Genomic DNA, 26289 nt, shown 5'->3' with positions numbered 1-26289 from the left:
TTTTCAAAATATACAAAATAAAGTCAATTTAAAATGTGCTTTTAGACACATTGTAAGGTTTTCCTTATTAAAATAAAGGTAAAGCTTGCTTCAAATTCTTTAAGCGTCCTATGAGCAGGGAAAAATACTGAATTTAAGTGGCTACTAAACAATAAGAAGCATATCAAAGAAGTCTATTCTAAAATATATAGACATTTTTAATGTTCATATTTCCCACCAGTATTATATTTAGAAAACATGGTGTGCCTTCACGGACTGTAAGTACAGACCAAGAGCAAAACCTAGTCTGCAACCTGCTTTTATAGTCTTACTGGAACACAGCCATGCCCGTTCATTTACATATTTTCTATGGCTGCTTTCCAGACACAATGACAGGGCAGAGTGGCTTTGACAGAGACTTTATAGCCCAGAAAGTCTAAAATATTATCTGGCTCTTTACATAAAAAGCTTGCTGACTGCCCCTGTTCCTGACCTACATTAAAAGATTCCATTTTATTATACAAAAATTGCCTTTAGGTCTTCCTTGTTTGTAGTAAAAGCATATCTTACTCTAGAAACAGCGTTCTTAAAACTTTTCTATAGCAAACTAAAAATATCTGAAAAAAAATTTAGCCAAATAAATGCTTCTGTTTTCAAGTTAACATAAAATAAAAGATTTAAACCTGCACAGTGAGTACCAGAACAACTACAGAGTCTTCATTTCGCAGAGAAAAGACTGTCATTATCTATTTTCTCATCTCCTCTGACCCACCACCAGAGAGGCATTCCTTTTCCATTCTTTGGATTACGTTCCCTTTACTTCAACTGTAAAGAATGTTGTTTTCTGGGCCATGCAGTATTTTCCTTTTCTCTTTTTTCTCTGTTAGACTTTCCTTTACCTAGTTTCCCTTTTGAAAGAGTCTTTGGCATATATTTTCTGTTCACCCCATTATTAAAGAAGCACATTCAAAGTGAGAAGAAAACTCAAACTCTCAGCAATAATAGAAGCATAATAGATCAGCATAATAGAAGAAAAAAGAATAAGTAGTGAAATTAGCCAAGGGATTAAGAAGTATCTAAGCACAGTCTTCACAGAATATAGTCAAAGACATTATTAACCTTAATCCTTTAGTCCTATGATATTAAGAAATCTTTAACTTTGATAAAAGCTATAAAGATGAAGATATTTACACTAACAGTAGTAATATTTTTCGAATAGAAACACACAAAACAGAGAAATGGTGAACAGGTAAAGAAATTCTCAATGTCTAAAATATATTTATGGGTGAATACCTGAATACTTAAGACTGAATGCCTGAAAAAGCAAAGTGTAGCTCACAAATAACGTAAGAAATTTTAAACGCATTTCATTGAAGATGAGATTATTCTAACAGAGGTTTTTTTGATGTCTAATAACATTGTTATTTATTTTTAATTGAAGTACAGTTGATTTACTTGATAAGAGATTTTAAAAGAATTATAGAAAGCAACTATCTTTTTCATTTAATTACTGGCTTGAAATTATGGGCATATGGGGGTTCATTATACTATTCTTTTCACTTTTGTGTAATTTAAAAAATTTTCCACAATAAAAGGTTTTTTAAAAGATAAACAAAAATCAAAGAAAAGAAGTTGAAGTTCAACTTGATGGTTAAAAACATCATGGTTGATGGTTATTGGTAGGCACATTACTTACCCAAAGAAAAGAGAAAATCTATAAGGAGAATATGAATATGCTTTAGACAGAGAAGAATTCACCTTACTATCCAAGAAGAATTCACCTTAGCTTTTGGATACTGAAGAACATTGAAAATTCATACTGAAGAACACTTTCAATAGTAAATTTTTAAAACTCACAGTATAATAGTTTGAAATAAATCTTAACAGAACTTAGATTTATCTTTTAAAAAAGTATAACCATTTTAATAGACTTATTCAGGATGTCATACACAAATTATTGTCTCTGAACTTTACTATCATCAGTTTATAAGAAAGTGAATTTACCTAACTTAAGCCTTTATTTTTCCAATAAGAATTAAATTTATGGATTAAAAAAAAGAAAACAAGTATCTACTTGAGAGAAAATGCTTTTACAAACTAAAATATAAGTTGGAATTTTAAATCCAGGGGTTCAATGCCTACCAAATAGTTTCTTCACTACTATCTAATTAAGATCTTAGAAAACTTTAATACTTGGCGGGGGGGGGGGGGGGGGGGGGGGGGACTGCTTGGATTTACTCATACCTCTTTCTTCCTCATGTTTTTTGGCAGAAGCACTTTTAGGTCTTCCTCTTCCTCGTCTGATATGATCTGAATGGCTGTTACTTCGAGACCTCTTTCTGTTTTCTAAATCTTTATTTACTGTAGAATTTATCTTCTCTCGCCTAACTCTCTCTGTTCGCCTCCTCTTGGCCTCATGCTTGTTTTCTGTATGGATGAATAAAAGTGATACATTTTAGGGCTTAAGCAAGAACTGTCTGCCCATGTTCACACTGCTTTCTTTTTCTTTCTAAATAGCACTAGAGTTTGCTGCCTTGCATATTTTATAAAATTACATCCATAACATATATGCCCTTCAAACCCATGCAGAAAAAAAAGGAAACAACAGAATTCAGATCCATATTAACATATAAGGTAGGAGGAATATTAGAAAACAAGTATCTCTATTTGATTATTCAGTCCTGTAAATTCACACAATTCCAAGGCAACCTTTCTGCTTTTTTCCTTTTCTCTGTTTCTAAGCTAAAAATGGTGAAGTATTAAAAAGGAAAATAAATAAATATTCCATTCCTTTCTTCCCCCTACCCAAATCACAGATTGAAATATACAAAATACACAGAAGTAAAACTGACCTTAGCTATACTATATTAATGTTACGGAAAAAAACAAACAAGGTATCTAGGGAAAACATAAAAACACTAGGAAAGTAAGCAGTTTTCACTTTAGTTACAGATAAGGTCATTTCTGACATTCTAAGAGCATATTTATCCCAATTAGAATCCAATAGAGTAACTTTACTCAACATGGTGATTTAATTAATGCAAGGAGCCACTCCTCCTCACTCCAAACAGATTAAAAGGCTGGGTAAGACAAACAATAAATTTAATACATATCTGACTTTAAAAGAAAGAAAATTCCTCAAATGCCTAAAATAGTGGTGGTAAAGGGGCAAAACAAATAAGAAAATTCACATCCCGAACACTGAAGGGAAAACTGAAAGGCTATGTAAACTAAGCATGCTCAACAGGCTACTATAAAGTAAAATAAATTTAAGTAAAATATTAATAGCTGTTTCCAAATACCATTAGAAAATTAGTTAATTCCAGGTTTCAAATGAGACATACACCAGATAATGCAAGCACATTTAATTATTCCAGACTGTAAGAAAGTTATTAGTTTAACAAACAATTTGCAAGGAATAAAAAAGAAAATAATAGAGTCAAAAGAGGTATCACCCATTTACAATGTGAGGACCTTATTTGGAATTTGTTTTTAAAAACCATTTATGAGAAACCTGAAAATTTCAACACCAGTTGGATATTTGGTATTACAGAATTAAGTGTTATTTTTTATTGCATGTAAGTTTTAAAAATTTATTTATTTATTTGGCTGTGCCAGGTCTTAGTTGCAGCATGTGGGATCTAAATCTCTGGCCGGGATTGAACCCAGGCCTCCTCCATTGGGAGCATGGAGTCCCAGCCACTGGACCATCAGGGAAGGCCCTGTGCTTCAGCTTTTAAAGGTCAACCTTTCAGAAACATATAATGAGAAATATTTATAATTGAAATTATATGAGATTTGCTTTAAAATGATATATAAGAGAAGAAATGGATGTGGATGTGACAGTGTATGCTTAGAATTTCTGAAAAAAAATTGATTTGATACAGTTCCATTTATTATGGCATCTAGTATTACTGCTAAAGGCAGAAAGCTTATTATTTTAGTGATTTTTTAAAAAAAAATTTTAAATGAGGCTTGAAATTTCTAATCCAATTCTGAAAATATAAAGAAATATGATGTTATTTTAAAAAATAGGAAATTAACATGTGATTCCAGTATTATTATCTAAAGTATAGATTTTGTTCAAATTTCACAAAATTTTATGCATGTCCACTATTGGTTTTCATACCTAATTCAAGATATCACATTGTATTTATTGGATTGACCAGTTTCAGCTACATGCAATGAATTCTGATAACTTCTCTTTTCATCTTTATTCTTTACAAATATTTTCTAATTTTTCTTGTTAGAGCTTCTTAGACACACCCATCATTTAAAAGTGGGCATTTTATTTCCACAAATATGGGGTTTTAAAACTATTTTTTATATTAATTTCTCATTTAAATGCTTTCTTCTCCACAGTCACCCTGTGTTTTTTTAGTCTTTTAACTTTCTTGAGGCTTTCAATGGGTAAGACAAAGATCTCTCTTGGTCAATGTCACACTGCACTTGAAAATATGTGGGCTCTTTTCAAGTATCTCTTAATATTCATTTCTAACACAATTCCAGAGTTAAAGGAGAATAATAGACTCTGTTTGATTTCAATACTTTCAGACGATGAAATTTTTGCACCTCGTTTTATGTCCCTGGATATGTTCCAGGGTCTCCTGGTGTATAGTCTATAGGAACTTCAATACAATTTGTACCCTGCTGTTGTGTGAAAATTGCATAAATCTTAATTATGTTGAATTGGCTCATAAGGCTAGTCTACTATATCTTTCTACTTTTCTGTTTATTCATTCTATTAATTTTTGAGACTTTGATGCAGAAACTCCACCTAAAAAATCTTAATTTATCTACTTAAAAAATAATTGTAATACATAATGGAACTATATGTAACTTTGATCTGTATTTTCCAAGTCTCCAATAAATGTGTTATCATACTTTCATAATTTAAAATATTTAAAAAAGTTTAAATATAAGAAAAAAATTAAAAGTTGAAAGAAATAGTAACTGGTAAAGCTTTTTACAGTAGGCCTTTTAGAGTTTAACACTGAATTTAAGTTTGTTCCTTCAGCTACCCACTCATCTCTGCAAACTTATTCATAGCCAACTTCTCAAAAAAGAAGCATCTGTACTTTCTGCCTCTAGTTTCTCACCTCCCATTTATCCATCACTTCATTCCAGTGTAGTTCCCAACCCAACGAAAAGGATCATCAAGAACAAAAACCTCTGTTGGCAAATCTAACTGACACCTCTCTTTAATCTTCTTAATTACCATTTCTCAAAAATTCAAGAGGACTACTCTTTTCCTTGAAATTAATCTCCCTGATTTTTCAAGTTCTCCAGGCTCCCCATTATACCAGCCATTCCTCTTTTATCTCCTTTGGGGTCTTCTCCTCCCTGCAGATTCTTTTCCATCTCTAATATTAAAGTCCGAGGACTCTGTCCTGAGCTCAGATGGACCCAAAACATTAAGTGTTGCTGTTTTAATGGTCTAAAATTCATACTTTCAGCTGTGACTTCTTCCCAAAGCTCTAGATTGCCTACGTGACAGCTTCACTTGTATGACTCACAAGCATTTCAAAAGTGCCCCAAAAAATAACTCTTGATTTTCCCTCCTCCAACCTTCATTATAATAGTAAATAGCACCAACAGTTACAAAAGCCAAATTAACCTAGTCCTTTGTGACTCAGATTGTTTCTTCCATCATCACAAAAGTCCACAGGTACTCCGTGCAAAATATATCCACAATTTCCTCATTTCTCCCACTTCTGTGGGCAACATCCAAACCGAATATATTCTCTAAACAGCTGCCAAAATTACCTTTAAGAAAAAACCAGACTGTATAAGTTCCTTTTCTAAAATCTTTCATTAGGCTTTTCACTTTACTTAAAATAAAGTCAAATTTCCTGACAAAAGACTACAAGTCCCACTATAAGACATTCACCTCTCACCCATCTCATTTCATACCACTAGCCATTTTGTTCACTACTCTCCAGACATGTCTTCCTCTAAAACAAGTTCCTTCCTCCTCTTGAGGCTCTGCATCTGCTAATCCTTCTGCCTAGAGCTCTCTTCCCAACACTCTTCATGAGACAGGGTATATTTCCTTCAGATGTCAATTTACAGGTCACTCCAAGTCTCCAAGCCCACGTTACTTTCTTCTTCTACTGTTACTATAGCCTGTTTTTTATTTACGTACATGCTCAATATGTCTCCCCCACCGAAGTATAAGCTCTAGGAAAGTTGGGACACTTGTCTGTCTCATTCACAGAAACTAGAACATTAACTACACATGTTAAGTGGTGCTAAATAAACAAAATTAGACTGAGTACATGCATTTATCTCACTATGTTCTCAAAAATTCTATTGAAATGCAAATAAACATGGGTAAAAGGAAAAAGGAAAATATATCAGCAGGGCTTGAAACAGGAAATAGTGCTATTAGCAATCTGAAATTACAGAATTCCAGCAAGTTGGCAAACTGACAGATTCTGATTAAGTAACCAGAAAAGAAGAAACTAAAATTCAAAATAAGACTATGAGATGGTTTCTATAGAAAGGGTAGCTGTTCTTCCCAAAGACACTCCCAGGATAGGACAAAAAGTATAGTAAGGAAGAGTAGGCCACAGAGTGATCATCAGAATAACTCTAGAACTACTGTAGGACAGTTGGGCCTATGTATACAAAGCAACTGACATAAAGAAATAAAGCTTTTCAGAACCAAGCAATGTTCAAGGGGACTTTGAACTTCCATATCATAGAAATATGAAAGAGGTTCCTAGGTGGTGCTAGTGGTAAAGAACACAACTGCAATGCAGGAGATGCTGGAGTCTTTGGTATAATCCCTGGGTTGGGAACATATCCTGGAGGAGGCATGGCAATTCACTCCAGTATTCTTGCCTGGAGAATCCCATGGACAGAGGAGCCTGGGGGGCCACAGTCCATAGTATCACAAAGAGCTGGACATGACTGAGCAGGCACACACGTTAGAAATAAGAAATTAAAAAAAGTAGTTCCTTATAAAAAAGAAACACTAAAAAGAATTTCACATTCTGCCTCAGAATGACACTTTTCTTATTTTGGCAATCATGGATTTCAATTGCATCTCCCAGCTTACCTAACTGACATCTAAAAGTCTGCTTCTTCCAATTATACAGAACCTCAACCATTACCTTCTTCCAAATACACACTAAAAATAAACTTCTTCCAATTATACACTAAAAAGATGTCAAAATGGACCTTCAAAACAGTTCAAGAAGATTTTTCCAGTGGTTCAGTAGTTAGGAATCCACCTGCCAATGCAGGGGACACAGGTTCAATCCCTGGTCCAGGAAGAGCCATATGCCATGTGCAGCAACAAAGATCCAGTGCAGTCAAAAATGAATAAATAAATAAATAAATAAATATTTTTCAAAGTGTAGGGTATTCATGCAAGTTATCTACACTGATAAACCAAGGCCTTCATTTACAAGTATCAACAGATAATTAAGGATTACCAGCTATTTGAGGAAAATAAAAAGAGTAAGAGAGAAGGAACAAGATAAAACATGAGGAACAGGGAGTTTCCTGGTGGTCTAGTGGTTAGGATTCTGTGCTTTCTCTGCTGAGGCTCAGGTTAAATCCCTGGTCAAGGCTTAAAAAAGACAACAACAACAACAACAACAACAAAACCCATAAGGAACAAAGGTTTCAGGAAACAAAAACATCTTAAAATATTTCAGATAATACCTTCAGAGAGTATTATATCATTAACATTCTTTTGCAGAAACAAAAAACTCCATCCTGACCATATGGAATCTCAAAACCCCATATAGAAAGACAATCTTGGAACAAAACAAAGAACCACACTTCTTGATTTCAAAACTTTTCCTAACAAAACTTCAGTAATCAAAAAAATATGGTACTGCATTACCAGAGACAAACAGATCAACAGAATAAAATATCCAGAAATAAATCCATGGTCAAATGGTTTTCAGGAACAGTAGCCATGAAAAAACAGAACTTGCAACAAATGGTAATTGGGAAAACTGGATATCCGGAGGCAAAAAAATGCAAGTGGACCCTTATACTACCTACAAGAATTAACTCAAAGTGGATTGAAGACCTAATATAACAGCTAAACCCATAAAAGGCTTAGGGAAAAAAAAAAGAAAAACAAAAAAAGCTTCATGACAGTAGATTTGCCAGTGACTTCTTGGATCAGTTCAGTTCAGTCGCTCAGTCGTGTCCGACTCTTTGGGACCCCACAAATCGCAGCATGCCAGGCCTCCCTGTCCATCACAAACTCCTGGAGTTTACTCAAACCCATGCCCATCGAGTCGGTGATGCCATCCAGCCATCTCATCCTCTATCATCCCCTTCTCCTCCTGCCCCCAATCCCTCCAAGCATCAGGGTCTTTTCCAATGAGTCAACACTTCGCATGAGGTGGCCAAAGTATTGGAGTTTCAGCCTCAGCATCAGTCCTCCCAATGAACACCCAGGACTTTCTCCTTCAGGATGGACTGGTTGGATCTCCTTACAGTCCAAGGGACTCTCAAGAGTCTTCTCCAACACCATAGTTAGATAGGACACCAAAAATACAGGCAAAAAAATAAAAACTAGACAACTTGGATTTCATTTAAAATTTAAAAACTTCTGTAAGTCAAAAGGACACTATCAGCAAAACAGAAAGGCAACTCATGAAATCGAAGAAAAAAAAATTTGCAAAAATGTATCAGGTAAGGAATTAACATCCGAATAAAAATTCTGGAATTCCACAATTCAACAACGAAAAAAAGGTCAAAGAACTTCAACAAACATTTCTACAAAGATAGACAAATGGCTAATAAACACACGAAAAAATGCTTAACATCACCAATCATAAGGGAAATGCAAATTAAAATCACAACACAACATCACTTCAATCCCATTGGATGGCTAATAGGAAAAGCACATAAAATAACAAGTGTTGCTGAGGATATGGAGAAATTGGAAACTTTGTGCATTGCTGGTGGTAAAGAAAAACAGTGAAAACACCATGACACTTCCTCAGAAAATTAAACAATTACTACATGATCCAGCATTTCCTCATACAGGCATATATCCAAAAGAAATAAAAGAAGGGCACTGAGCAGTATTTGTACACACATGTTCACAGCAGTATTTTTCATAATACCCAAAAGGTGACAGCAACTCAAGTGCCCATCAATGCATTAGGAGATAAACAAAATGTGGTACGTACATACAATCAAATATTATTCAAGAAGGAAATTCTGACACGTTACAACATGGATAAACTTTGAAGACCTTATGCTATGTGACACAAAAGGACAAATACTGTATGATTCCACGTAAGAAGATAACTACAGTAGTCAAATTCAAATTCACAGGCACAGGAAGAAGAGAGGCGGTCTGGGGCATGATACGGGGATAGGAGGAAAATGGGGAGTTACTGTTTCATGTGTATGGAGTTTCAGTTTGGGAAGATGAAAAGAGTTCTGGAAAAGGATAATGGTGACGATTAAGCACATGATAATGAATGTATTCAATGCCACTAACCTATATAATTTAAAATTATTAAAATACTAAATTTTACAATAAAAGATATGAAAAAATAAGATTTAATGAAAAATAAGAAATTAAAAAACAAAATGAACTGCTAATAACAAAGTGTAAAAGACAAGTTAAATAGGGACTTCCCTGATGGTTCAATGGTTAAGAATCCACCTTCCAATGCAGGGGTGCAGGCTCAATCCCGTCAAGGAACTATAATTCCACATGCCACAGGTCAACTAAGCCTGCACATCACAAATAGAGAACAGATCATCTGCCACAGCTAAGACCCAATGCAGCCAAAAAGATACTTTTTTAAAAAAATTTTTTGAAAGACAAATAATGGACATATCTGAACACAGAATTCAGGCATGTCCATTATGAGAAAAGGAAAACACTGAAATTTCCTGGAACAAAACGAAGACAGAATATATGACAACAAGGGAGGAGAAATACAGGGAAGATCGAAGAAATCTAATACTCATCTATAATATAATTTGTAATTATCTACCCAGTATTCATTCTCCCCCTCTTCCTTAAGAATAGGATCCTCCTCTAGTCAAGAGGGAAATGTGCCCAGTTAAAATATACACATTCCAAGATTCTCCTGCAGGTGAAGAGGCCATGAAATTCAGTTCTGACCAATGACATATAAATGGAACTGGATAAGGTTTCCAGAAAGTTTTATTATTATTTTTTTAAGGAGTATGATCCCTAGGTTGGGAAGATCCCCTGGAGAAGGGCATGGCAACCCACTCTAGTATTCTTGCCTGGAGAATCCCTATGAACAGAGAAACCTGGTAGGCTACAGTCCATGAGGTCGCAAAGAGTCAGACACGACCGAGCGACTAAGCACAGCACATGGCTGCTTTGTCCTGTCTGTGTCTGTCTCTCTTCTTTCTGCTTAGAATACTTAGGGGATGCCTGGATGTACAATTACTTTGTAACAATGAACATGAACTGACTAGTTCCAAATTGGGAAAGGAGTACTCAAGGATGTATACTGTCACCCTGCTTTTTAACTTATATGCGGAGTACATCATGCGAAATGTTGGGCTGGAAGAATCATAAACTGGAATCAAGACTGCCAGGAGAAATATCAACAACCTCAGATATGTAGATGATTTTACTTTAGTGGCAGAAAATGGAGAGGAAGTAAAGAACTTCTTGATGAGGGTGAAAGAGGAAAGTGAAGTTGGCTTGAAACACAACATCCAAAAAACTAAGATCATGGTATCCAGTCCCATCACTTCATAGCAAATACAAGGGGAAAAAGTGGAAGCAGTGGTATTTTATTTTCTTGGGCTCCAAAATCACTGTGGGCAGTGACTGCAGTAATGAAATTAAAAGACACTTGCTCCTCAAAAGGAAAGCTATGACAAATCTAGAGAGGGTATTAAAAAGCAGAGACATCACTTTGCCAACAAAGGCCCATATAGTCAAAGCTACAGTTTTCCCAGTAGTTATGGATGTGAGAGATGGACCATAAAGAAGGTTGAGAGTCAAAAAATTGATGCTTTTGAGTTGTGGTGCTTGAAGAGTCCCCTGGACTACAAGCAGATCAAACCAGTTAATCCTAAAGGAAATTAATCCTGAATATTCATTGGAAGGACTGATGCTAAAACTGAAGTTCCAATACTTTGGAAACCTGATGACGAGAGCCGACTCACTGGAAAAGACCTTGATGCCGAGAAAGACTGAAGAAAAAAAGAGGAGGAGGCAGTAGAGGATGAGATGGTTAAATAGCATCATCAACTTAATGGACATGAATTTGCGCAAACTCTGGGAGATAGTGGAGGACAGAGGAGTCTGGTGTGCTGTATTCCATGGGATCACAAAGAGTTGGGCACAACTTAGTGACTAAACAACAATGAGCATGAAAGCCAAATCTTCTCAAGAAAGGGAAGAGCTTAGGTCCTTGGGGACAACACTGAACAGTCCTGTACAGTAGTCCCTTGGTACCAATGAGGGTTTTAGAACCCCCAACAGATACCAAAATCTGTAGATGTTCAAGTATCTTATATAAATCATATATTATTTGCACAAAATCTACACACATCTACCTGTATAGTCTGTCATTTCTAGATATAATAACTAATACAATATAAATGCTACGTAAATACCAGGGCACAGTAAATTCAAGTTATGCTTTTTGGAACTTCTTGGAATTTTTCCCCTGAATATTTTCAACCCATGGTTGACTGAACCCGCAAACATGGAAACCCACAGATGCAGAGGGCCAACTCTAATGCCAACTTCATTTTTCTTCACTAAAGGAAAAGTAAACTGTTTGTCCAATCCAGTGTCAGTCAGGTTTTCTGTGGATGGTGATCCTGACAACAATTATCCAGTAAGCATGCCAGAAAGAAAAGAGAATGGGGGAGAAGAAATAGGTGAAAATTTCCCTAAGCTGAAGACTTGAGCCTTCAGATGAAAAGGACTTACTGAGTAACAAGGAAGAATGACAATGACATTTAAGTGTGAGTACAAATCAGAAGATGATTGCTTCTTGGCAGGAAAGCAATGACAAACTTATACAGTGTGTTGAAAAACAGAAACATTACTCAGCTGACAAAGGTCCATATAGTCAAGGCTATGATCTTCCCAGTGGTCATGTAAGTTCTCAGAGCTGGACTGTAAAGAAGGCAGAATGCCAAAGAATTGATGCCTTCAAACTGTGGTGCTGGAGAAGACTGGAAATCCCTTGGACAGCAAGGAGATCAAACCAGTCAATCTTAAGGGAGATCAATCCTGAATATTCACTGGAAGGAATGATGCTGAAGCTGAAGCTCCAGTATTTTGGCCATCTGACACGAACAGACAACTCACTGGAAAAGTCCCTCAAGGGAAAAAAATCTTTCCCTCATTGAGAAAGATTGAGGGGAGAAGAGTGCATCAGAGAATGTGATGGCTGGACAGCATCACTGATGCAATGAACATGAACTTGGGCAAACTCTAGGAGATCATGGGAGACAGGGAGGCCTGGTGTGCTGCAGTCCATGTGTGGCAAAGAGTCGGACATGACTAGGCTACTGAACAACAGCAAAGTAAAGGTACTCTCCAATGGAAGATAGGAAATGTACCACCACGTATCTTTCATGAAAATTTTTTCAGGTCTAAAACAATTTTTAGAAAATTAGTTCCAGAAATAAAAACACATGAGTTTTTTTTAAAGTATATAAGAAAAATTGAGATTGTCCTTATAGCACAAGGGAAAGAAATTTTAGTATGACAGCTGTGCTGTGGACCTAAACTCAGGAATAAAATTGTAATGAATAATTTTTCTGAAATAACAATACCAAATCTTCACTGTCAAGTAATCCAGAGTTAATGATAACTTACTAATGAATTAATGTTGAGTGACTTTGGATTTCTCAAAGGTACTAGTGATAATCATTTCTCCATTTTTCTTTCTTAACAAAAGTTAGTATGCAATTTGTAGATTTTGCTTACTTATCAGCCTTTCCCTGTGAACTTAGAGAATAATTTAAAAATTAGGTTTAATATTTCTATCCCTTTGTTCCTTGCCCCAGTAAAAAATCGGGAGGTTGTTACTTAACCTAAAGCTTGTACTCACTGAGAAATTAACAGTTAAGTATTATTGAGCTATCCCAATATCTTATTGTTTTCAGTCTTCTTCTTACCTTTAGAGGAAGTCTTCTATAAACTAGTATCTCATTTAGATTTTATTTTTTCTTCACAGTTTTTATAACAAAAAATGTATACAGGAAAAAGGTATATCCATTGCTATTAAGTGCAAATTAGCACTCTTGATGCACTAAACCATCCAGAACACCCAAGTGAAAAACCAAATTTAAAGATTTGGAACAAATTGAGTTTATTCTCACCAAAAACTGCTTGTCAGTATTATCTTTACAGGTATATATTAGCCATTTTCATTTCTCTTATAAATTCTCTGCTAATTAAAACTGAAATGTTCTAGATCCTACTGACAACATTCATTAAAACTTGATACAACTGGGGAGATTTTTTAAAAAACCATCTCAATTCCCTATACATAATGGACTAGCCAAGGCAAATCTTACTTTTAAGAAATTTAATTGTAAAAATTAGTATTTATGTACGTATAACATATCTAGCTTTCTTTACATTCAATTCAGTTGGGCTTCCCTGGTGGCTCAGAGGTTAAAGCGTCTGCCCGCAATGCGGGAGACCCAGGTTCGATCTCTGGGTTGGGAAGATCCCCTGGAGGAGGAAATGGCAACCCACTTCAGTATTCTTGCCTAGAGAACCCCATGGAGGGAGGAGCCTGGTAGGCTACAGTCCACGGAGTCGCAAAGAGTTGGACACGACTGAGCGACTTCACTTTCAGTTCAGTTGCTCAGTCATGTCCTACTCTTTGTGACCCCATGGACTGCAGCACATCAGGCCTTCCTGTCCATCACCAATTCCCGGAGTTTACCTAAACTCATATCCATTGAGTCGGTGATGCCATCCAACCATCTCATTCTCTGTTGTCCACCTCTCCTCCTGCTGTCAGTCCTTACCAGCATCAGGGTCTTTTCAAATGAGTCAGTTCTTCGCATCAGGTGGCCAAAGTATTAGAGCTTCAGCTTCAACATCAGTCCTTCCAAAGAACAGTCAGGACTGATTTCCTTTAGGATGGATTGGTTGGATCTCCTTGCAGTCCAAGGAACTCTGAGTCTTCTCCAACACCACAATTCAAAAGCATCGATTTTTCGATACTCAGCTTTCTATATAGTCCAACTCTCACATCCATACATGACTGCTGGAAAAACCATAGCTTTGACTACATGGACCTTTGGTGGCAAACTAACGTCTCTGCTTTTTAATATGCTGTCTAGGTTGGTCATAACTTTCCTTCCAAGGAGTAAGTGTCTTTTAATTTCATGGCTGCAGTCACCATCTGCAGTGATTTCGGAGCCCCCAAAATAAAGTCTGCCACTGTTTCCACTGTTTCCCCACGTATTTCCCATGAAGTGATGGAACCGGATGCCATGATCTTAGTTTTCTGAATGTTGAGCTTTAAGCCAACTTTTTCACTCTCCTCTTTCACTTTCATCAAGAGGCTTTTTAGTTCTTCTTCGCTCTCTGCCATAAGAGTGGTATCATCTGAATATCTGAGGTTATTGATATTTCTCCTGGCAATCTTGATTCCAGCTTGTGCTTCAATCAGCCCAGCGTTTCTCATGATATGCTTGGCATATAAGTTAAATAAGCAGGGTGACAAAATAGAGTCTTGACGTACTCCTTTTCCTATTTGGAACCAGTCTGTTGTTCCATGTCCATTTCTAACTGTTGCTTCCTGACCTGCAGACAGATTTCTCAAGAGGCAGGTCAGGTGGTCTGGTATTCCCATCTCTTGAAGAAATTTTCACAGTTTGTTGTGATCCACACAGTCAAAGGCTTTGGCATAGTCAATAAAGCAGAAATCGATGTTTTTCTGAAACTCTTTTGCTTTTTTGATGATCCAGCAGATGTTGAAAATTTGATCTCTGGTTCCTCTGCCTTTTCTAAAACCAGCTTGAACATCTGGAAGTTCACAGTTCACATATTGTTGAAGCCTGGCTTGGAGAATTTTGAGCATTACTTTACTAGTATGTGAGAAGAATGCAATTGTGTGATAGTTCTTTACATTAGACATTTTCATTTGCACTTCATCTACACTTCAGTCCTCTAAGGTTGGTACTATAAATCTATGTATATACAAGTAAACAGCAGCTGCTCATGGAGGTTAATTAATCTGTTACACTTACCAAACTAGAATCTGAATATGAAGCCAGATCTTCCATGTAACAACATATAGCTCATGTCTGTACTATACCAAACTGATTTCCAGGCTCTGATTACTGTTAGTCCTTAAGGGCTTCCCTGGTGGCACAGTGATAAAGAATCTGCCTGTTAAATGAAGGAGATGTGGGTTTGATCCCTGGAGGAGGAAATGGCAACCCATTCCAAGATTCTTGCCTGTGAAATCCCATAGGCAGAGGAGCCTGGTGGGCTATACAGTACAAGGGGTCGCAAAGAGTTGGACACAAGTTATGGACTAAACAACAGCCCTTCTCTCTCTCTTTTTTTTTTTTTTTTTGAGATTTATATGACAAAGATGACACTTTAATTCAGTTGGAAAAGAATGGACTACTCAGTTAATGATGCCAAAACAGCTGACTGTGTAAACAAAAAAGGTGGGGGGGGGGGGTGTTAAATTCCTCTCTAGTTTAAAGCACATGTAAAAATATGACAGTAAAAGTTCTTTTTTTTTTTTTAACATTCAATGGAAATCTTTATTCCCCTGTTCCTTCCCCCCCCCCTTTTTTTTCCATTTATTTGGAGGCTAATTACTTTACAACATTGCAGTGGTTTTTGTCATACATTGAAATGAATTAGCCATGGATTTACATGTATTCCCCATTCCAGTCCCCCCTCCCACCTCCCTCTCCACCCGATCCCTCTGGGTCTTCCCAGTGCACCAGGCCCGAGCACTTGTCTCATACATCCAACCTGGGCTGGTGATCTGTTTCACCCTAGATAATATACATGTCTCAATGCTGTTCTCTTGAAACATCCCACCCTCTCCTTCTCCCAGAGTCCACAAGTCTGTTCTATACATCTGAGTCTCTTTTTCTGTTTTGCATATAGGGTTATCGTTACCATCTTTCTAAATTCCATATATATGTGTTAGTATACTGTAATGGTCTTTATCTTTCTGGCTTACTTCGCTCTGTATAATGGGCTCCAGTTTCATCCATCTCATTAGAACTGATTCAAATGTATTCTTTTTAATGGCTGAGTAACATTCCATGGTGTATATGTACCACAGTTTCCTCATCCATTCGTCTGCTGATGGGCATCTAGGTTGCTTCCATGTCCTGGCTATTATAAACAGTGCTGCGATGAACATTGGGGTGCACGTGTCTCTTTCAGATCTGGTTTCCTCGGTGTGTATGCCCAGAAGTGGGATTGCTGGGTCATATGGCAGTTCTATTTCCAGCTTTTTAAGGAATCTCCACACTGTTTTCCATAGTGGCTGTACTAATTTGCATTCCCACCAACAGTGTAAGAGGGTTCCCTTTTCTCCACACCCTCTCCAGCATTTATTGCTTGTAGACTTTTGGAAAGCAGCCATCCTGACTGGCATGTAATGGTACCTCATTGTGGTTTTGATTTGCATTTCTCTGATAATGAGTGATGTTGAGCATCTTTTCATGTGTTTTTTTTGCCATCTGTATGTCTTCCTTGGAGAAATGTCTGTTTAGTTCTTTGGCCCATTTTTTGATTGGGTCATTTATTTTTCTGGAGTTGAGCTGCAGGAGTTGCTTGTATATTTTTGAGATTAATTCTTTGTCTGTTGCTTCGTTTGCTATTATTTTCTCCCAATCTGAGGGCTGTCTTTTCACCTTGCTTATAGTTTCCTTTGAACGACAGCCCTTCTTAAAACCCTTTCTTCCTCTTTTTCTATAGCATAGCTTGTTGTTCAGTTGCTCAGTCGTGTCCGACTCTTTGCAACCCCATGGACTGCAGCACACCAGGTTTCCCTGTCCTCACTATCTCCCAGTTTGCTCAAACTCATGTCCATTGAGTCAGTGATGCCATCCAACCATCTCATCCTCTGTCCCCCCTTCTCCTGCCTTCAATCTTTTTGAGCATCAGGGTCTCTTCTAATGAGTCAGTTCTCTGCATTGGATGATCAAAGTATTGGAGCTTCTGTATGAGTCCTTCAAATGAATATTCAGAGTTCATTTCCTTTAGGATTGACTGGTTTGATCTCCTTGCAGTCCAAGGAACACTCTTCTCCAGCACCAAAATTGGAAAGCATCTGCCTTTTCTAAATCCAGCTTGTACATCTGAAAGTTCTCAGTTCACGAACTGTTGAAGCCTAGCTTGAAAGATTTTGAGCATTACCTTGCGAAATGAGTGCAACTGTATGGTAGTTTGAACACTCTTTGGCATTGCCCTTTTTTGGAACTGGAATGAAAAGTGACTTTTTCTAGTCCTGTAGCCACTACTGTGTTTTCGAAATTTGCTGGCATATTGAGTGCAGCACTTTCACAGCATCATCTTTTAGGGTCTGAAATAGCTCAGCTGGAATTTCATCACTTCCACTAGCTTTGTTTGTGCTAATGCTTCCTAAGGCCCACCTGACTTCATTCACACTCCAGGATGTCTGGCTCTCAGTGAGTGATCACACCAATGAGGTTGTCCAGGTCATTAAGATCTTTTCTGTATAGTTCTTCTGTGTACTCTTGCCACCTCTTCTTAATATTTTCTGCTTCTGTTAGGTCCATATCATTTCTGTCCTTTATCATGTCCTATCTTTGCATGAAATGTTCCCTTGGTATCTCTAATTTTTTTGAAGAGATCTCTAGTCATTCCCTCATTCTCATTCTATTGTTTTCCTCTATTTCTTTGCATTCTTCACTTAAGAAAGCGTTCTTATCTCTCCTTGCTATTCTTTGCAACTCTGCATTTAGATGCATGTATCTTTCCTTTTCTCCTTTGCCTTTCACTTCTCTTCTTTTCTCAGCTATTTGTAAGGTGTCCTCAGACGACCATTTTGCCTTTTCCATTTCCTTTTCTTGAGGATGGTTTTGATCACCACCTCCTGTACAATGTTACAAAGCTCTGTCATAGTTCTTCTGGCACTCTATCAGATCTAATCCCTTGATTAGATTCAAGATCCCTTGAATCTATTTGTCACTTCCACTGTATAATCACAAGGGATTTAAGTCATACCTGAATGGTCTAGTGGTTTTCCCTACTTTTCTTCAATTTAAGTCTGAATTTGACAATAAGGAGTTCATGATCGAGCCAGTCAGCTCCCAGTCCTGTTTTTGCTGACTATAGAGCTTCTCCACCTGCAGCTGCAAAGAATATAATTAATGTGATTTCAGTGTTGACCATCTGGTGACATCCATGTGTAGAGTCGTCTCTTGTTATTGTTGGAGGAGGGGGTTTGCTATGAGCGGTGTGTTCTCTGTCAGCCTTGGCCCTGCTTTGTTTTATACTCCATGGCCCAACTTGCCTGTTAGATAGCAAAGTCTATCCTTGATATTTCTCTGTCCTTTCTATTCTTTCTGTTTATTTTGCTGGTTCTTCTTCCTCCTCCTCCCTAGGATTTCTAGGCTTCAATGTTTCGTCTGCACTTCAAGGCCACAGGCTACTCTAATTTATTAAACAACAGAATCTTAGGAAATGCCAAATGTAAAATAATAATGAATTGCTTCTCACTTATCACCCTGACTTATGTAAAAACCACTGTTGGCTGTTCTCCTACAGCTGACATTTTTTTTCTCAGTTGACAGGACCTCCCTACCTACTTCTACCCATAAAGACTGGAGTCTGCCAGAGTTCTCTTCCTTCCCTACAGACTGTAAAACTAGCTCATCCATTCCCATGATGTCAACAACCATGATTATTTGAAACCTTTATCTCTAGCTAAGGATACTTCCTGAGCTTCAGATTATATCTCCAACTGGGGGGGGGGGGGGGGGAATCTACATAGATGGTATTTCACAACTATATCCAAATCTAGTTTCTTCATCTTTCCCTCAAAACTTGTCTTCCCTTTTATCTTCCCTTTCTAACCACTAATCCCAATAAGAAATCTGGGAGTCATTCTAAAGCCTTCCCTCTCCTTCAGATGATTCTAACTTCTTAACACTTGTAGTATCTGACCCTTTTCACTGTCCTCATTAGGTTTCTACCTTATCTCATTTCTCACCTGAATAACTGGTATACAGAAGGATCTCAAAAATATTTGTTGAATAAAAATAAAATAAACATACTTGTCCCATTAACAGCATGGACCATGTCTTACTCATTTTGGAGACTCAGAAATGAGTTGACATGCCTCCCCAGCAAATCTACTGAGTGAATCATTCCAGAGTTTCCATTCCTTGAATCAAACTCTTAAGAAGCAAGAACCAGGAATCTATTTTTAACAAGCTCTCTCCTATATAACTGACTCCATATAACCCTATATAACCTAATCCTATATAACCCTATCCAGCAACAGTCTTTAAGAACTAATGAATTAGTAGTAAATCCATTAGCATGTTGAAAAGGAGCAAACTCAGAGGCAGAAATCGAATTAAAACAACTTTCTGAAAACAGTATGTTGATTCCTTAATAAACTAGGAATAAAACTACCATACGACCAAGCAATTACCACTTCTAGGCATATACCCTGAGGAAACCAACACCAAAAAAACCCACATGTATTTCAATGTTCATTGTAGCACTATTTACAATAGCTAGGACACAAGAGATGTCCAACAACAGATGAATGAACAAAGAAGCTGTGGTACATATATACAATGGAATACTTCTCAGCCATAAAAAGGAATGCATTTGAGTCAGTTCTAATGAGGTGGAAGAACCTATTATACAGAGTGAAGTAAGTCAGAAGCAGAAAAACAAATATCATATATTAACGCATATATATGGAATCTATAAAGATGGTACTGATGAAACTATTTGCAGGGCAATAATGGAGACACAGACTTATAGAGAACAGACTTATGGACAAGAGCAGGGGAGAGGAAGGAGAGGGTGAGATGAATAGAGAGTAGCATGGAAGCATATACACTAACATATGTAAACAGACAGCCAATGGGAATTTGCTGTGTGACTAAGGGAACTCAAACTGGGGCTCTGTAATAACCGAGAGGGGTGGGATAGGAAGGGAAGGAGGTTCAAGAGGGAGGGAACATATATACACCTATGGTTAATTCATCTTGCTGTATATGACAGAAATCAAACCAATATTCTAAAGCAATCACTAAATCAACTAAAAATAAATATAATTATTTAAAAAATGAAGGAAGGAAATAATCTTAAAAAAAAATAAACTTTCCACCCATCTCTCCATAGACCTAGGATAAACAGGCCTCCCACAGACATAAATATAATTAATCCTTAAATCATCTCCTACTATAACTATTCTTTGTCTAATCCAGCACCCTTACTCAGTTAACATACTTCAAGAGCTCACTTCCATCTTGTAACCCCACAAACTATTCTCTAGATAGTAGTCAGAATGATTTTCTAAAAGGCAAATCAAAGCATGCCACTGTCCCCTAGCCTCATTCCACCTCCCAGGGATAATTTCTTCTCACATGGTAAGAACAAAAACCAAAATCTTACTCTAGTTTAAAAGCCTTAAATAATCTGGCCCTTGCTTATCCCTCTGGCCTCATCTCAAACACTCTCCTGGTTTTACTGTCTACATTGCAACCATGCAGGCCCTTCTGTTCCTAAAATATATCAAACTTTTAACAACCTCAGAATTTCTGCATTTGCAATTTCTGTCAAGAATGGTCTTCTTCATGGCTACTACCCCGCTGCCGTGTTCCTATTCAGTCTCAGCTTAAAATGTCACCTCTCAGAGAAGCCCTATTATTGTCACCCTGCTTATTTAACTTATATGCAGAGTACATCATGCAAAATGCGGGGCTGGATGAAGCACAAGCTGGAGTCAAGATTGCCAGGAGAAATATCAATAACCTCAGATATGCAGATGAAACCACCCTTACGGCAGAAAGCAAAGAAGAACTAGAGAGCCTCTTAATGAAAATGAAAGAGGAGAGTGAAAAAGTTGGCTTAAAACTCAACATTCAGAAAATTAAGATCATGGCATCTGGTTCCATCACTTCCTGGCAAACAGATGGGGAAACAATGGGAACAGTGAGAAACCTTATTTTTTGGGCTCCAAAATCACTGTAGATGGTGACTGCAACCATGAAATTAAAAGATGCTTGCTTCTTGGAAGAAAAGCTATGACCAACCCAGAGTGCATATTAAAAAACAGAGACATTACTTTACCCACAAAGGTTCGTCTAGTCAAAGCTATGGTTTTTCCAATAGTCATGTGTGGATATGAGAGCTGGACTATAAAGAAAGCTGAGAACCGAAGAATTGATGCTTTGAACTGTGGTGTTGCAGAAGACTCTTGAGAGTCCTTTGTACAGCAAGGAGATCCAACCTGTCAATCCTAAAGGAAATCAGTCCTAAATATTCATTTGAAGGACTGATGCTGAAACTCCAGTACTTTGTCTACCTGATGCAAAGAAGTGACTCACTGGAAAAGACCCTGATGCTGACCCCTCCCACCATGAAGGTGGGAGGAGAAGGGGACAACAGAGGATGAGATGGTTGGATGGCATCACCGACGCAATGAACATGAGTTTGAGTGGGCTCTGGGAGTTGGTGATGGACAGGGAAGCCTGGTGTGCTACAGTCCATGGGGTCACATGGGGTCACAAAGAGTCAGACACAACTGACTGACTGGACTGAACTGAACAGAGAAGCCCCCAATCACTAAGTCAAAAGCAGTCTTACAGTCGGACACCATAGCACTCTATTTTAATTCCTTACAAGGCATTTATTACAAGTTGATATTCTCCCTATTTGTTCTCTATTTCCTGCCCACAGGAATGTAGTAAGATCTATGACAGCAGTGAACCTGCCTTGAGAGTAGATTGATTCATTACTTTAGACCCAAGGCTTAGAACAGTGCCTAGCATACAGGAGGTACTCACATATACATCTGTAATCAATATACTCTTATTTGGGGTTCAAAAACATACAAATTTCTTTTATTTTATCAAAGATGACAAAATTTCATTTTTAATAAATATATCCACTGAATACACCCAATCTGTCTATATTAATGGGAAGATAAAATTCAAACAAAAAAATTTTTTTAGATATATCAGGGAATAACAAACAATAATCAATGTGTCTAAAAATTATATTCACATCAAAATTTTTTCAGCCACCAGTTTAAAAAAAATTAAAGTTGTTACAAATTTTACCAGCACTATGAGGGGAAAAACCAAATGTCTATCAAGCAGTAAACAGATAAACAAATTGTGGCATATCCACACAAAGAATACTATTAAAACTAAGCAATAAAAAGGAATGAATTCTTATTGACATATATAACAATATGGCTGAATCTTAAATCATGCTCAGTGAAAGAAGCCAGGCAAATAAGTACATACTATATGATTCCATTTATATAATACAAAGTTCTAAAACAGTAACAGCAGATCAGTGGTTATCTGAGGCAAGGGGAAATAAGATGGCTAGATCACAGAGGGGAACTAGAAAACTTATGGGAATGATGGACATATTCATTATCTTCATTGTGGTAATTGTTTGATTAGTGTAAACAAAACTTATCAAAGATACACTTCAAATATGTGCAATTTATTGGATGTCAATTATACCTTTATTAAACATTAAAAAAATTTTTTCTTAAATCAGATTAGGTCACTCCCTAAGCCCTTCAATGGCTCTTCATCCTCCAAAAACAAAAAATAGAAAATCTGTCACAAGCTTTACCAGCATTGGTGAATTAACATTTAAATTAGAATGAATGGCATATTAATGTCATAAAGCCTATTTCCAATAGCTAATAAAAACCAAACACATACTTCAATAGATTTTATTTAAATTCAACAAAAATTGAATAGTAAATTCACAAAAACTAATTTTAAGTTTCTACATTGAAAAGCTAAAAATATGGTAAACTCTCACAATTACCTGTAGAAGATGGTGATTTTTCTGGGTGTTTTGCATTTAAAAGTTTTCTGCTAATAAATATGTAACCACAGGGACATGATTTACATGCAACAGGAACCTACAGACAAAAAAAAAAAAAGCACAATTTATTATTACTACTTTTCTGTTGTTAAACTTCTTAGTGTTTATTTAGCTTCTTGAGCTAAATGATAAAGATACCTGAAGTAGGAATCATGGGTTTATTTAAACCCCACCTCCTTACAATAAATGATGAGATGGGTATTGGGTCCTCTACATCTTCACATTCTACTAATGCATTACAACACGAAGCAAACAAACGATAAAAGTGTGCTGATTTAAGTGAACAACAGAATACCACAACAGGATCGATCAGAGCCAAGGAAAATATACTGGAAAAAAGGTATCATTTCCTAAAATATTAGTTTGACAGCATTTGATAATAGAATAAATTGGGGGGAGGGCATGGTTGGGAAGTCATTAAAGTAATCCCAGCATAACATTTTGAGGGCCCCACTGGAATAAGGAGATTAGAAATAGAGAAAAGGTAGATCTGTAAGACATTTCAGAGGGTAAAGAAATGAAAACAACCCAGGTTCCAACATGAGAGGGTAAGATGCCAATTACTACTGACAGGAAAACAAAATAGTTTACAACAACCAGTTTGAGGGGCAAAAGTACAATATAAACAACAGAGAATGTAGGACAAAGCAGGAGTTGAGATCTAGGATTTTATAATCTCAGGTCCAGGAAGGAAGTTTGATAAAACACTTAAATTCTCCAGGCTTCTGTTTCTAAATCTATAAAATATTTTTACAAGAGGCTCCTTTCTCCATTTCATATAAATGTTTTTTTAAAGTCAAATATTACTGAAAAAAGTTTTAGATTTTCCTCTACAATTGTTTCACCAATATTAACCTTAATGTTCCTTGGACTGGGGACACATTCATTAAGAACAAGAAATTAATCTCAACAAAAAGTACTCACAAAATAGTAATCACAATTCCGGTTTGTAAGATAAATTCCATTTGCTGTAAAAGTTTAATTATGATTATAAAGCTTTCATCCATTTATGTACAGAATGCCTCATATTCTAGAATATAAATATTTGATCTAAATAAGCTAAATCATAATTTGGGGAGAATTCCTTTTCTTTGCAGTAAAAACACTAAAGAAAGAACTCTGTTGTGTATTCATGAAAAATAACAATGAATCCTACAAAAATAATCAAAATAATCAAAAATAAACTCTAGTATGTCTAACAGGTCCCTTTATCAAGAATATAATGAGATTCTTTCAAAAAATAGCAGAAAATGCAATGTTACATTTCTTATTAGTGAAAAATATGCCTAAAATAGATAAGTTTTGTCATTTTAAAATTTCACATCTTCATAGAAACCAAGCTCAAAGGTACTGACTCATTTCCTTTACACTTAAACACATCATTAAGGGCATACGCAGTAATATAAATTGTTTTAAGTTAATGCTACCCAAAAAACAACAGAACACGATGTTCTTATTCAACAGATCCTTTGCTACTCAACAGCCATTTTCTTTCAGCTACTGAAACTCAACAAATTGAAATTTAATTCTGTGTCTTATACACAAAAAATACATCAACCCAATCCAGAAATAACAGTGCTACAGTTAGATCAGAAATGTAACATTTGGCTTTCGGATGACTAACGCAATCGATAGGCTGATTTACATTCCTTAATGAAAGCATCTTATGTGGAAGGAACATTTAGGTGCCTGAGCTAAATCACCCTAAAGGCCTTTTGAAAATGGAAAGTTCCTTTCCCTCACACCAACCCTGGAAAAAAGCCAACTAACCACCACCACAATACAGATTCTGTAAAAAGAATTATTAAGCAGGGTGGCCAACTTCAGTAATATTAGTCTCTTCAAATTATTGTATAATTTAGATTTTTTTTTTAAATCTAAACTTCCTTTAAATTTCAGTTGTAATGCCAAAAACAATAGTAATGAAAGTTCTAATGCTATACTTTCAGGATTTTAAAATGGAAGAAAAAAATTCAAAGTTTTGCTTACTGATGGCTTGTGAATCAATTTATTCCTTGAAAAACAGGTATTTGGATTGTTTGCACATGTTTTACAAGTAAGACAAGCTTTAAAAAAAACTGCAAAAAACAAAATCCTGGCCCTATATTGTTTCACTGATTTAAAAAAAACTCAAAAAATAACTACTTTATGGAGAATACATTTATATTCTTTGTTGCTAAGGGGAAAGTTACCTATAGCAGACACATTTGCTAAAGGTCACATAAAATTTTCTAAAACTTTTTTCAAAACAAGGGGGAAAAGCTGATCCAATAAAGAAGAAAACAAAAAGGCAAAAACAGAAACATACACCAAAGACACCAGAAAAATAAAAAGGATCTTGACTACTACTATACTCAAAATGGCTCCAGTAATTTGAATTAGTGGATGTGAAACCAGTTGAAAATGAAAAGTATTGTGGTTTAGATGTTTCAGAACTATATTTTCAATAGAGGCATGTAAAAGGGGATGTTATAAAGCAACTGAAAATCTAGGTCTTTCTTGTTTACTGATCTCTGTACCTGTTTTTAAACTTACACATACAGAACATGTGCAAATCTACTCAGCTGAGGCAACTTCCTCAAACTTTAAAGATTTTACATTTATGCTTATAAACTGTATCTAAATTGTAATTTAATGTTAACCAGGCAACTTAGAATAACAGCAGTAATTTTTTTTTAAGTTTTTTTAAAATGGCTTTTGGGGTCATAATTTTTCTCATTTATAAGAAATCTGTACTTTCAAATAATTAGAAAGCTAAAATTAATCTATTATTTTCTTCGATTGAGTTAGTAGAAGACAAATTGCTTTTAAGAATTACCAAAAGTTTGAATTAGTCATCATTTACGTTATCTTAAGTATTGAGAATAAAGGACAACATAAACTAACATTTTAAATTATGTTGTAGCTTGCTATGCAATGAATTGTGTCCCCACCCCGCCAAAAACATCCCAGCAATAAATTCATCTGTTAAAGCCCCAACTCCTCAATGTAATGGTTTTGGAGATGAGATAACTAGGGTTAGATGAGTTCATGAGGGTGGGGCCCTCATGATGGCATTAGTGTCCTTTGAAAAGCTATCAGAAAGCTCTCTTTTCTGCCAGGATCTTGGGGCTTCCAGCCTCCAGAACTGTGACAAAATAAATTACTGCTGTTTGAGCTACCCAATCTACAGTATTTTGTTATGGGAGCTAGAAGAGGGGTTGTGTGTGTTAACAAACAAAATGAAATACGGTATTTCCAAA

The 26289-nt window shown here is 36.3% G+C and overlaps 1 protein-coding gene across 1 annotated transcript in view; it reads right to left on the bottom strand.

The window, feature by feature from the left end:
• C20H16orf87 (chromosome 20 C16orf87 homolog) overlaps positions 1 to 26289 on the bottom strand; it is a 33590-nt gene that overhangs the window by 5364 nt on the left and 1937 nt on the right. Inside the window, exons 2-3 of the mRNA XM_070451358.1 lie at positions 22988 to 23084; positions 2224 to 2406 (exon numbers count right to left, since the gene is read on the bottom strand). Of these exons, the coding sequence (XP_070307459.1) occupies positions 2224 to 2406; positions 22988 to 23084 (280 nt within the window). The remainder of the gene's footprint in view (positions 1 to 2223; positions 2407 to 22987; positions 23085 to 26289) is intronic.

Source organism: Odocoileus virginianus, chromosome 20, assembly GCF_023699985.2.
Source record: "Odocoileus virginianus isolate 20LAN1187 ecotype Illinois chromosome 20, Ovbor_1.2, whole genome shotgun sequence".
In the NCBI taxonomy this organism is placed as follows: domain Eukaryota; kingdom Metazoa; phylum Chordata; class Mammalia; order Artiodactyla; family Cervidae; genus Odocoileus; species Odocoileus virginianus.
This window is presented reverse-complemented; position numbering and strand designations above follow the sequence as displayed.